The following is a 14,535-nucleotide window of genomic DNA, read 5'->3' as shown; positions in this document are numbered from 1 at the left end:
ATTCAACGAACTCATTCTCTCTCTCGCATTCTTACCTCTGCATATGCTATATACAGAACCCCATGGATCCAGGTTCGACGACTCACGCTTATATTCTCGTATCAAACTTTTATACGTATTTAGCCATGCATCTACATCCACGCCTCTTCTTCTTCTCGCTTTCTACGATAACTTTCTACTCTTTGGCACTTTAGCTTTTATTCTCTTCAATTCATTCGTCCACCACACCATCCTTTTATCATTCACTCTCACTCTCCGTTTCATTCTCCTATCGTTCGAACCTTGGATCTATTCCATCAAAATTTCAAGCATCCTATCCACATTTGTCTCATCACCCACATCCTGTCCATACATCAAGGAAAATTCCATCAGATCATTCTTATATTCTTCCCAGTCCACATCCTTGCATATCCATCCCATTCGCTCATCTGAGGCATTCTGCTCATTCTCATCACACATCATTCTAATCAAAATCACATTGTGATCACTTATTCCCGAGTCATTCTTTACTTCCCATTCAAGGCGGCACCTGGCTAAAGAATCATTCATCAGAGTGACATCAATGTCACTCTGCCCTGTCACTCCCGAGAAAGCATAATACTCACTTGGTCCATTCACTACAATCAATCCATTCGCTAATATCCATTCTTTCAAAGTCCTTCCACGCATCTCATTTTCTCTACTGCGGCCTCCGTCCTTGCTAAACCACAAGGGCGAGGTCGCATTCGCATCCATCCCGAATAACACACGCTTCCCTCTTACATACTTTTTCACACTCTCCATATACACCAGGTAGGGCTCAATATCTGTGCCCCACCTACAATACACAGACACTACATACTGCTCGCCAAAGTCCCCTTTCAACCACACACACACACCATACTCATTCGTAAGTTCACGCACACACATCACTTCCACATTCACATCCCAAACAACAACTGCAGCTTTTGCAGGGTCGTCCGCACGTACATACACTTGCCATCCACTTGGCAAGCCTTTCACATATCCATGCGACACATACAACTCTTGCAACAAGGCCACACTCACACTCTTCTCATTCATAACATTACCCAAATCACACAACACACTGTACGACCTCTGACAATTACACTGCACTACACTCAAATACACATCAGTCATCACTTATCCTGGCCTTCTCTCTTCCTAACATACGCACATATTCAGGACATTCAGCCGACAGAACCGAATGGTCACTCACTCTTCCTTTCATCTTGCAATTTCTGCACACACACGCCTTCTGACATTTGTCCCTCAAATGTCGACTCTCCCCACACTTCTCACACAGACTCTCTTTCATACTACACTCACGCATCATGTGCCCGAAGGCAAAACACTTGTAACACCTCATCACGTTCACAAAGTCCCTCACTTTACATGCTCTCCATTTTACATACACACGTTCCTCACACATCAACACATCACGCATTCTTTTTGACACCTCGAGTATCACATTCCCCATATTCCCACCTTTCTCGTTCACTCTACTCGCAATACTCACTCTGTCTTTGAACTCCATCTCAGTTACACCAGCAGCCTTCAAATTCTTAACGTACAATTTACTCATCAATTCATCGTTCGTTATCTCATTCGCAAGATCAAACACAATTACTTTAGGACCCACTCTTTTGGGTGTCTCTACCTTGAGACCAACTTTCTCGAACTTTTTATGCTGTTTCAGCATCTCCATTTCTCTCGCACTCGCTGCTTCTATTACTACACCACCACTTCTCGTCTTTCTCACAGCTTTCACTCGCATATTCAGTCCACCACACACATCACTCATAATCTTCTCTTTCACCTGTTCGCTCGTCATTTTCATACTTTCATCTTTCGTTTTCACAATAACCGCAAAAGTTCGCACTTTCGGCTTCTCGCTCACACATACACTCTTCCTCCGCTCAGCCACACCACTCCTACCAGTCACACTCGCATAGCTCACACTTGCAGGCACACTCACCCGCTCATCCAACATCTTCCTACTTTCTTCCAAACGTCCAACTAATCGTTCATTCCTCGCAATTATTCTCATCATGCATTTTTCATATTCACTTATACAATTCAACACAAATTCCGTCGCTGTCTTAGAGACGCGATTGGCCTCAGTCAATAAAAACTTGCGCAGCTTCTCGCCAACGCGTCGCATCGCCTCTATCTCTCTCTCCTCTCCTTCCCCCTCCATCACGACTTCCTCCATCACTTTTTCCTGTCTCGTCCGTTTCCGCGGACTCAGTCTCCTAGAGCCGAAATTTTTGTCTCTAGCGGCGCACAGTGGCGAAAAACGGCGAAAACGTGGACAAAAGTCAAAAAATGAAAATTGCAATTCTTGAAATCCGTTTAATGGAATTAGTTTATAAGGAATCTGTGCATACTGTTTTCACAGCTTTAATGACTTTATTACTACCATTTCGAAGATATGAGCCTCCAAAGTTGAACATTTTTTAAAGTCAATTTTTCCGGGTAAAGTTTAACATAATGCTGTTCATTATTTTTTAAATATTATGTTCATCCACTATTATCGGCTGTTTATATGATACTTTAACATTATAAATATGTAAGTTGCACAACAAAATGTTTATTTTTAACAGTGATATAGAAAGACATATAAACCATAGTCATATTTAATGTTTGTGTAAGGTAAAAGTTGTGATCTTCACCTCGGTTCACCTACCAAATAGGCTTAAATGAAAGCTGGAAGCTTCCCGAACAAGGATCTATAACAATATCTTGCGGTAATTTGCGGTTTTCAGAGTTATTCACATTTATGTTCACGCGCGCGCCCTATTATCATACGTGACAACAGCGGTTTCGAACGTTTTTCAAATATGTCGTCGCTGACCGTTGCAAAATGTCTTGTTTTGTAGGTGAGATTTCAATATCCACACCCATATATATATATTACATATTAGATATTTAAACGTTATTAAAAAATTTAAAAAATAAAAATTTATTTATAATTTCTGATAATAAAAAATGAATTTGTTAATAAAAAAATATTATTATTATAGTTCAAACATTCAAGTTTAAAATGCAAAAAGATTTAATTAATTTCGATAAATAGTTTACGAGATAAAAATTCATACGTACTAGTTAACTAACCGTATTAGTTAACTAACAAATCAAAATTCGATTTTTAACACAAAAAATTAATTTATAACACTAATATAATCATTTTATCTAAAAACATTTAAATAATTTATCTCAGAATCGAAGATATTAGTTTTGTCGACGTTTTCGCCGTTTTTCGCCACTGTGCGGCGGGCGCACGGCCACGCGAGCTACTCGGCACTCCACCACCACTGCTCTCATCTTTACCCCCCCCCCCCCCAATGTTATCAAGTTTTACAAATTCCATGGCATTCCCACGAGCAGGGACGAACAACAGTCACTCCCCGGGTGACGCCTTTCCCGGGCAGAAGGCTCTTACTTTTAGGGGGTCACCAGGTGTCCTGAGGAGGCCGCTAATGACTCGTGCTCCCGCCAGCCCACCCCCCAGTGCAAGACTGGGAGGTGCCCCATCGCCGCGCACTATAGCTTAGGGTTAGGGTATTTTTTATAGAGGTTTACTTCCTCGCGGCCCGGCCGGTTAACGCAAGACCCCCGTTCCTGTGAAACATAACCACAAGCTTGCGGTATACTAGGGTTCGGGTACCTCGGGACCGCCAAATCCCGTACTGCGGGCAAGCCCACAGCCCCTGAGGGTTTCCTCGATGTAGAATGGGATTTCTCTTACAAGATCCGATGAGGAGATATCATTAATCCGGATTATTAACCGATTAAGTATCTCCGCGCAATAATCTCGCCCATGTAAAGGAGGTAGGTTCCTTAAGGAGGGACGCATAGGAGACGACAGGTGGTCTTCGCCAATAGGAAAGTCTGCAGGTGGAGATACAGGACCAGTATCAACGTTCCCCTTCAGTTTTTCTAGGAACCTTTGCACCGCATCCTTGTAATCGGCTCGTCGCCGTTGACCCTTAATGCTTTTTAGGGTCCTACTTGGAAACGCGGCTTCTAAAAGCTGGTTCACAAATTGGTGTCCCTTAATAATCAAGAATGCCTCTTTTCGGGCCATGCGCGTACGTTCTTCATCTGACTATTGGACCTTACTTGTCGCTGGTACCACCAATTCGTCACGCTTAATTAGATGTGCTCGCCGGAAGTGGACTCCAAGCCCAATTTTGGTCGAGAATGAGCGGCTACACTCCGCAACCGAACAGACAAAACAGTTGTCAGATGTATTTTCAAATGCCGCACGGGAAGTTGATGCACTACCGGATGAGAAGGAGAATGAAGAGAAGGAGTAGAGGCGGAGTTAGAAGAAGGGGAAGCAGAAGGAAGTGAGGAAAGGGGTAAAATCGCTGGGGCAGCAAGGCCAGAGAACCCGCCACCTGTACTACGAGTGTCATCCAAGACCGTCTTTTTCCTTTTAGCGCCAGTGTGAGAAAGGACCGGGGGGGGAGACAGCCCCCAGGACCCAGTGTCGTCGTACTCGGTTCAGCCGTGTTCGTTCTACAAGAACAGAACGAACACGTTAACCGGCGGGCACCACGAGGAGGTATGAGCATGACTAGATCGGGAGAGGTTGAGGGTCCCAACAAGGGGTCTGTATTGTGCATTATCGACCATGTAACTATGACCCTTAAGAGAGTCATAATTACTAGTGGAGCCATGGAGTCACTGGTATAGTGGAATCAGGAATATGAATCTCTCTTTTTACCATTTCTCCCAAATCCCTACAGTGTTATTCATACAGTATATATTCCAGTGAAATAATTTTTTAAATCACCCTGTATGACCGAACGGAGGCACAGAAGGATGCAGCTGCCGAAACCCTACAACTTTTGTTGGAAACATTTTTCTCTAAAGCTAATAGTTTCGGAGATTATACCGACAGACCACTTTTCGTGAATCACTCTGTATATCCTGAAGTTAACGTAAGAGCTTCCGGAAAAAAGGGGATTTCGTATGGTTTTTTCCACTCTTTTTAACGTCGTAAAAAAATAATGATATTTTTAATAAAAATGCCGATTGCCCCTCTTCACAGGAGGTGGTTTTAAAGTATATATTTAATAAACATTGGTACAAACAACAAATTCCAAAAACACGTACCCTCTATTTTAGTCCGTACTTTATTAAAATATTAATTAAACAAATAAAATTTGTTAAAATTTTGTTATGCACAAAAATTTAAAGACCAACATTTTACAAAAGAAAGCATCCAATTAGTTCCTTAAATTCCGGAGATATTCCCAAAAATATGATTTCAGTCCTTAACTATGGGGGCCATTTTCACCCCTTCAATATGCACGATTGCCGACAAAAAAATACATGTCAAATATTTTTTTGAAAACTATATCTCACATAAGTTTCATAAAAATCGGCGTGTCTGGGTTGGATATGTTCCCTTGTAAGTGTGTTACCGGACATCTCTGGATCACGTGGTATAGGGATTCCCGCGTTCCCGTACACGATGCATTTCTGCAATCTGTGTCGTTCATGTATGGGAATCCTTTAGTACTGTTTGGACGCCAAATTTACATCCCTCAGCATTTTTTGTAATCGCGTTACTATGCTGTTAACCGCTGGGGCACACAAGATCTTTAGCATCTGAGTATCACTGCGGATCTTCAGGCGTTCTATACGTCTCAGGTAGACTGCAGGTATGTGCAAAGCTAGGGCGGAAATTCCAAGTCCGCCGCTCCGTAGCGGCGCATGTATGTATGGTGTTGGGGTTGTTATTGGTAGGTGTAGTACTTGATTTGCAAATTTTAATGTACAACTGCCTATGAATTTTAGTTTCTTTTTGTACATATCCATACTTTGTAATCTATGGTGTAATGGTGGGATTAAATATCTCTGGAGTACGTTTAATTTTTGCGAAGCTTTCAGAGGACTGTGTTTCAGATTATTTAGCATATCCTCTATATTGGAAGATGACAGTACTATAGCCCCGCAGTACCTGAAAGGGTAGCCCAGGTATTTTAGTCCCAACGTCGGTATTGGGCTGTTGTTTACGCTTAGATGTGAGCGTGTGTCGACAACGAGCCGCTTAGTGCCCGGAACATTCACATGCTGAAAGGACGCGCACTTGGACGCATTTACTGATAATCAATGTCTCTCGAAAACGTGCTCTATGATCTTAATATACGATGCCATTTTCCTGGGGCTGGATGCGACAATTATTATGTTGTCAGCAAACGCCAAGGCCATCACCGACGCTCCCTCAATCTCGACACCCTTACGTTTACATAATTCCTTGAGGAGGTCATCTATTACAAGGTTGAACAGAAAGCCTGATAATGGGTTGCCTTATTTGACGCCGCGATTTATTTGCATGGGATCAGATCTGTTCCCGTGGCATTCCAAGACAGTGGTAATCTCCCTATATGTGCCCTCGATGTACTCTACTGGTGTAGAGGTCAAGTCCTTTTCTATTTAATGCATCTACTATTGACGTTTAGCTTACTGAATCGAAGGCTTTTGCTAAATCTATTGATAAAATTTAAATGCTTTGCCTTATTCCAGCAGGATCTGATTATTGTTTGCAGTATTGTACTATTTGCTAAAATTCCGTCATTTTTTGTAAAGCCTCTTTGGACGTGGTATAACCGAATATTGTTTTTAAACCGGGAGACCACTGTTTTGTTCAGCAGGTGCAGTACCTTACTTGAGATGGTGATAGGGCGCCAGTTGACGATGATGAGTAGTGTTATGAGCGTCGACTGCCATGGTCATTAGCCCGAGGCGCCAGTTTTTGGGATCTGTTGGATCACCCGTTTTTGAAAGCAAGGCAGCTCTGCTCAACTGCAATATTTAGGGTAAGGATTTTAATGCCCGCAAGATATTTAAGAGAGCGTGAAGATCCCGCCGAGGCATGCCTCTCAGACATTCACGGTCGATCTTGTCTGGTCCAGATGCCGACTCCTCTGCCTTTTTTAGGTGCTCGTGAATTTCTATGTAGTCTATTGGGTGTGATAGGTCCAGGATGCCATTTACTGCGCGATCTGCGGGTTTCCACCCTAGGTCCTTGTGCGCAAATAGCTTTTTGTAGAAATCCGCGAATTTCTCCATATCAGGAAATTCCTCGATGTCAAGTGGTTTTCCTTTTAATATGTGCTCGGCAGCCTGGGTTGGATTCTTTTTGTATAATTTCTGTATGCGCGCGTAATAACTAGATCTCCTTTTAGAACGGTTTCCGATTCTTTTGGTGTATTTGTCCTGGTGGTAGTTTGTGGATGTGATTGTGTTTCTACCTGCATTTATATTTTTGTCTTTGTTTTTCTTTGTATTTCTTGTTGTACTTAGGTTACTCATACTATTTTCCGGGCTATTGCTTATACTTTTATTGTTTCGCTTTGGTTTACTATTTCTTTTATGGATATCATGGTTGGCTGAATTCTTGGCATAATTTTCAGGTATTTTTTCTATATATTCATTGAGCATCTCCATAACGTCCTTTTTGCCGCCATTTGCTAGTGCAGTATCTATTATTTTCGCCATTTCCACAGTCACGTCGCCGCTAGCCTCGCTCAATACATGCCGGATATCTTTTGATGAGATCAGGTGGTGATGATCATCAATATGCGTATTGTCACTACTGGTAGGTTCGAAGTGTACCTCCGTACGAAGCTGCTTCGGTTTTTTCCTCGGACGCTTTGGTGTAGTATTGAACATATGTCTCCTTATTTCTCAATTTCTTGATGCTTTCGGCCGGTCTACCTGAGAAGTCCGACAAAATTTTAAGCATATCCTTGAGCAGCATATCATTTTTGTTCGGTATAGTATTTGCTTTGTGATACGCAATCATAAGTATTTCGTCGTCCGGGTACTTTCCTCGAGTGTTTTTCTTCCGTTTCTCCCGCAGCGCCAGATCCGCATTATTGTACTCTTCTATATGAGCTCTGCACTGGTGTTGGTGCAGTCCAGCGTAGGAGCCAAAACATCGGCCGCACGTGTCGCACCCGTAACCGCCCTCCTGCATCAGTGGTGCATTGCAACGGCGCTTATGCTGGGCCGCCAGTGCAGCCGTTCGATCGCCAAGATCGATCCTGCGCGATGGACAAGTTACAGGGTTCCTATTTTCATTCAAATCATGTACCATTGAGGAAGTGCCAGTGTGGTTATGCAACCCAGCGGGCTGCAAACCCGAAGAGTTCATTTGGCTTTTGCCAGATTCGCCGTACACCGTTTAGCCACAGTATAAGAAAGAACAGTAGGTTCACTCTGCTAAAAAGTGTCCTAATATTTGTCTCTCGCGCATGACTGTATCGCACAAGCAGCAACATGGCAGTTGTGAACATTTGGCCATAGCACATGTGTTCGTTATATTTGATATGAAATGAAACGCAATGTAAATGCAATATTGCTCTGTATTTAATATGTATTTGCAAGGAAAGGTGCTGTACAGAAATTATACACACGTACACACACACAAGTTGTATAGATTATGAACATTTATATACAGACATATAAAATACTAGGATTTTAATTAGATAATTATTGTATCTAATAACTGTATTCTTATACAGTGATTTTGATAAAATTGTATTTTAATTAAAAATAAAGTAGTACATATGTACAACAAAATGAACGCAAATGTATTAATTATTTGTAAATATACACAATAATTTATGTACTATATAATTACAATGGCTCTAATTTTCTTCCCACCAAGTGAGTTATTATTCTAGAGTCTTATTTTCTTTTAAAATATTTAGTAAAATTCTTTCTTTCTTTTTGTACCTTTCAAATTAGAGCCCGCGCACAACTAACAATATGGCGATCTTTTAGTCATGAGATCAAAGGTGCCGACGCCGAGTGAACCTACTATGCTTTCTTATACTGTGGTTTAGCCGTGACTTGGACTGTGATGGCGACGTGAATGATCCAAACAGCCAACCAGTCATGTTACCGGCAGGTACCACTTGGAGGTAGGTCATGCGACTTGGATGGGAGAGGTTGAAGGATCTGACAAGAGGTCTGAGTTACGCATTGCCCTGCAACTATGACCCATGTAAGCGACCGGGTTTTTCTCCCGGCGAACCGGAGGAGAAACACGGAGCGATTTACGCTTAAGAGAGTCATCGTTGACTCCCGCCGTTTACTCGCGCTTAATTGAATTTCTTCACATTGACATTCAGAGCACTGGGCAGAAATCACATTGCGTCATCACCCTTGAGGGCCATCGCAACCACTTTTCTTATACAGTACAACGTCGCCGGGAACCTCTATTAACCCTGTATATAAATAAAGACATTCTAATATACATATATATATATATATATATATATATATATATATATATATATATATATATATATATATATATATATATATATATATATATATATCTTTTTAATGTATTATCGACCGCAAGTTACCAACCGCACCATAAAAATTCGCGCGGTAATAGTCAGGGGTAGATCACGCGTGCAACTTTCTTAAATTAGATCACCGATCGACGGCGCGCGCGCTAGTTAGAAAGAGATGCCAGATATATGTATATCGAGAACAAATTATTATAAATTATTATTTAGGAGTTGGTGAGTGAATAAAAATGTTTAAGTTTTTTTTTCAACACAGAGCGAGTCTTTAGTTTGAAGGATGAAGTGCTAAGCAGGATGGTCTGTTGGTAACTAACTTTTTGCACCCTTCATACGTTTTTCGACGCATCGGACATCCCTTGATGGGGGTGTCTTCTAAACGATTTTGGCAATGCAGCGGGATTTCCTAGTGAACACTTACCTCTCCCCTGCACGGTCAGGGACCGCCAGATCCGGAACCGTGGTCCCTTCGGAAATCCCCGGTTTATGATGCCATACGTAGCTATTGAGACCGTTCACGAAAAACTACAAAACATGCCTAGAGAAAATCTAACGGTATCCTCAAAAATAGCCATATCGGCCGTATACGTCGTAAACCGTGCTGGCCTTTTGCACTTACAATGATCGCATAAAAATCACGAAGCCAGCCGCTACACATGTTTGTCGTTCCCCATTAATATTATTTGAGTATTATGATGCCGTGAATGATTTGGGTCTACCTCATTTTCTTTAATTCAACTTATGCTTGCGTCTGTATCTAAAAGAAGTCGTGCGGGTCCGTTTTTGATTCTTCTGAAGGCGGCTCGTATTGGAGTCTTCCTGGTACGCTATGGATTCTTGCTGCTGGGTCATGTCCTCCTCTTCTGCAGGTGTCCTACGATTCACCCTTGGTGGTATTTTTCCTTAGTGGGTTGGTCGAAAATTTGCACAGTTAGGTGCTATGTGTCCAACCTGTCCGCACTTAAAACATTTCGGTTGCACTGATGGGATAGAATTCTTCCTTGTTGCCAGTCGTCTTGAAAACTGATTGCTGGGCCTGGCTGGAAACAGAGTGCGTCTGTTTTCGATGTTGTTCCGTCGAACTGCTGGAGGGTTGCTCGTTCGTGACTGTAGATGAGTTGTTGCCTGTGCGGGTCGCTTCGAATCACGTAGCCAGTTTTCCATATCTATTGCCAGGCTTTGGACCTGCTCCAGGGTTTTAGGTTGTGCTGGTACAATCATTATTCCTATCTCCTTACGTAGATTCATCGTATATATTGATATTGCAGCATCTTCCTCTTCTTCAATCGCAATTTTCCTATTGCTGGGTGGCGGATGTTTATATTGTGTGGCGTATTTCAGTTCACTTAGGGCTTGCCTAAATCGAATTGTTAGATTTAATGATGCTTGTATTTTGAAATTTTTCTGTTTGTTTACTGTGTGTATTTGTGTGAACGAACCTGAAGTGCGACACAGTTGTCATTGTTTTCCAATCGACCGGACGATAGTCAATTTTTTATTGTCTCCTCCGCGTGCAGTCGTCGTCGCGCATAGAGAACGAGCGGTTCAATGTTTTTCTCTTTGTAAAGTTTAATACATTTTTTTCTTTGTAAATAAAATATTCTAAAGACTCTGTGGAAGTTACTCAACAGGTTATGGGCCCAGCACGCTTCCACTGCACCTGGAATATTTATTGCGTGTAAAATAAAGCCAAGCTAGGCATTGCGTATAAGTGTAACCACGTGTCGCGTCGTGTTCGTGAATTTCTACCAGTGCAGCATACAGCGATCTTTCTATCATGGCTGACAGAGAGTTCAATTTCGTTAAGCTTAACGGAGAAAATTATGCTATGTGGAAATTTGGTGTGAACATTGCATTGGGATCTGCTGATCTCTCAGGTTACGTGGATGGCGATGAAGTTGAACCCGATAAATCGACAAGGTTAGTCGATTGGAAAAAATGGAAAACAAACTCATTAAAAGCAATGAGTATTATCGTCGGCTCCGTAGAGATGAAACTGCATCCGTATTTAATAAATTGTGCAACTCCTAAAGAAGTTTGGTGCAAGCTCGAACAGCGATTCGGGACCACGAGCGAGGATGCGAAGCACAATGCGTGGGAACAGTTCTACGCATTTACTATAAACGAAGGTGAAGACGTCGCTCAAAGAATAGAAGACTTTGAGTGTATCTGTAGGAAGCTCGCAGATGCAGATGATAAGCCATCCGACCAAGCAGTCATGACGAAGTTATTAAAAAGCTTGTCATCGAGATTTTCGCCGTTTCTCATGGCGTAGCAAAGCACTCCCAGTGCTGAAAAAACAAAGGAGAACATGATTAATAGAATACTCTATGAAAATACGCGTCTTAGTGAAGTAGAAGACAAGCTGTCTTCTTTAGCCCTTGAAGTCAAAGCGCTCAAGGCACAAGCATTTATAAAAAATAAAGATACGCAATTCGGTGGAGCGCGAAAACCCGATAAGAAGAAAAAAACGAAGTGCGCCATTTGCAAAGAGAAGGGACACTGGGCACGAAAGTGTCCGAACAAAAACAGAAATGCCAGTGGTGCTCAACCCAGAAATCTGACAGTTGAATCTGGATACATCAGTGATGTAAGCTCGTTTTATTCTAAAACAACCAGCAGTGACGAAAACATTTGGTTAGCGGACTCCGGCGCAAGCATGCACATGACGTTTAGAAAAGATTTCTTTACGTCAGTTAACCCTTTAAGTGAAGCTCGTCATGTGAAGATAGCCGACGATAAAATTCTGCCTGCAACTGGAATGGGCACCGTTATTATCAGTGAAGAAATAAATGGGAAGGTCATTGAAAGAGAACTGCAAAATGTGTTGCTTGTGCCACAGTTGCGAAGAAATTTATTTTCAATTGCAACAATCAATGACAAAAAGTTTTCCTTTCATGCCTACGAAAATCATTGTGAAGTGCGCGATAAAAACGGAAAATTAACGTCATACGGAGTCAGACATGGTGGACTTTTCAAAATGCTTTTTGAAGTGAAAGTGCCCGCGCAGTGCAGTGTCGCCGAATCAAAACATAACATGTTAAAGCTCTGGCATGAACGAATGGGACATGTGAATGTACGGGCTGTGCTTAATACCAGCAAAATGTTAAGTGATAAAGACTTAGTGTTTGAAAATATTGAAGACTTTAAGTGCGAAGCATGCATTATGGGTAAGCAAACTCGTAAGCTGCATAGAACAGTGAAACGCGAGAACATTTTTAACCCCGGTCAGAAAATTCACACAGACGTTTGTGGACCAATAAATATTGAATCTCCGCGAGGTTCAAAGTATTTTTTGTTGTTCAAGGACGAGTGTACAAGTTTCAGAAAAGTGTATTTTTTAAGAAACAAAGCAGAAGTGTTTGAAAAATATCTAGACTTTGAAAGTTTTGTAAATACGCAGACTGGAAATATTATAAAAGTGCTACGTTCAGATAACGGCCGCGAGTACACCTCAGAAGAATTCCGCAAACATATAGAAAAGCGAGGAATTATTCACGAATTTTCGTCTCCTTACGTACATGAACAGAACGGGAGAGCGGAACGTGACATACGGACTCTTGTTGAAAGTGCAAGGACTATGCTTATTGCCAGTGGTGTAAATCTGGTATTATGGCCAGAAGCAATTAATAGTGCATGCTACGTGCTAAATCGTGTGATTTTTAAGAAGGAAGAAACTATGACTCCTTTCGAAAAATGGTTTTCTCGAAAGCCGGAGATAAAACACTTGCGCATATTCGGTACAGATGCATACTTGAATATCCCAAAAGAAAAACGGAAAAAGTTTGATCCCAAGAGCAAGAAAATGATTATTGTGGGTTACAACGGCGAGTCAACTAATTACAGACTTTGGGATAAGGATTCGCGCAAAATCTATATGAGCAGCGACGTAGATTTTAATGAACGAAGCGGCGAACATTTGGAGCAACGAGAAAATCATATCTACCGCTACCAAATTGATTTTGGCCTGCCAGAAGAAAACGAGACTCAAGTCATCGATAGCATCGATCATCAACAGGCTGTTGATGAAACAGAAGAAGAAAATTTTTTTGATGCTGTTGATGAACAGCAGCAGCAGCAGCAAGTAGGTGCTCCGGATGATTCTCAAGGACGGCGTCTGCGGGACAGATCTAAGATGAAGGTCATAGACCGTTATGGAGTTTGTTCGGGGAATTTGTTCGATAGAGAAATCTCGAATTCAAATTGTCTGCCCGAAATGAAAGTTTGCCGGTCTGCACGAACGAAGCTACTCGTTATTCGTTTGTAAGGGATGGAAGACTGAAAGAGTGTATTTTAAAGAGAGATTTAAATGTATTTAAAGAATATAAGTTCACAAAAAGACTGTTGACGTTTACTCGCTCGCTTCTATTTACGTACTGGACTCGATCGCGATTACCCCTCCCTTTATACTGGTCTTCCAGGAACTCTCCAGAACTTTGGCGTTACTCGATATTTCACGATGTCTCGCGGCTGCCCTCCCGCTCCGCACCACTCTCCTCGAGGCCTACGAGGCGGGCAGTACACAAACGGAAGGGAAGCTCGTCGAGACATCGTTCGTCAAATTTAAAAACAAAACACAAACGTTCTGGGAATTTCTGGAGCGATCCTTGACCGTTTCTTGAACAGAGTTCCAGTATCATACATTGCAGACACTATACCGATGACCTATGCTGAGGCAATGAGCAGTGCGGACGCATCCAAATGGCGAGATGCGGTGCAGGAGGAATTCAGGGCGCTTGAAGAGAATAACACATGGAGCGTAATCCAGCTACCTAAAGGTAAACGCGCAATTAGTTGTAAATGGGTCTTCGCAGTTAAAAGAAATGCAAGTGATAACAAGACCAGATATAAAGCGCGACTAGTAGCAAGGGGTTTTTCTCAGCGAGAAGGCATCGATTATTTTGAGACTTTTGCACCCGTCGTCCGTTATGAATCTATTCGTATATTATTAGCAATTGCGGCAAAAGAAGATCTGGAGTTCATGAAGTTTGACGTAAAAACAGCATTCCTGTACGGCAACCTGGAAGAAGAAATTTATTTGCAGCTACCCGAAGGATACACCAGCGAAGACAACAGCGGTCTCGTCTGCAGATTGTGGAAGAGCCTTTACGAGAAGTTTGTGGAGTTCTTGAAAAATTTCAGTTTCGAGAATATATCAAGTGATAAGTGTGTGTTTATCGGTGTGGTGGAGAAT

At 42.0% G+C, this 14,535-nt stretch overlaps 1 protein-coding gene across 1 annotated transcript; it reads right to left on the bottom strand.

Moving 5' to 3' along the window:
* Nucleotides 1–9,393: 9,393 nt before the first annotated feature.
* On the bottom strand, nt 9,394–12,460 carry LOC143265871 (uncharacterized). The gene is made up of 2 exons (XM_076540310.1): nt 10,781–12,460; nt 9,394–10,698 (listed from the first exon to the last, which is right to left on the bottom strand). Exons 1-2 carry the CDS (start codon nt 10,801–10,803, stop codon nt 10,245–10,247), a joined length of 477 nt encoding a protein of 158 aa, XP_076396425.1. The 5' UTR covers nt 10,804–12,460; the 3' UTR covers nt 9,394–10,244.
* Nucleotides 12,461–14,535: the final 2,075 nt, after the last annotated feature.

The sequence above is a fragment of the Megachile rotundata genome, chromosome 15, assembly GCF_050947335.1.
Source record: "Megachile rotundata isolate GNS110a chromosome 15, iyMegRotu1, whole genome shotgun sequence".
Taxonomy (NCBI): Eukaryota; Metazoa; Arthropoda; class Insecta; order Hymenoptera; family Megachilidae; genus Megachile; species Megachile rotundata.
This window is presented reverse-complemented; position numbering and strand designations above follow the sequence as displayed.

What these genes read in the sequence shown, in the direction of transcription:
- LOC143265871 (XM_076540310.1), bottom strand. Translation starts at nt 10,803, where the DNA reads ATGACAACTGTGTCGCACTTCAG. An exon ending in ACAACTGTGTCGCACTTCAG is followed by an intron (nt 10,699 to 10,780) that starts GTTCGTTCACAC and finishes AATTCGATTTAG; the next exon opens with GCAAGCCCTAAGTGAACTGA.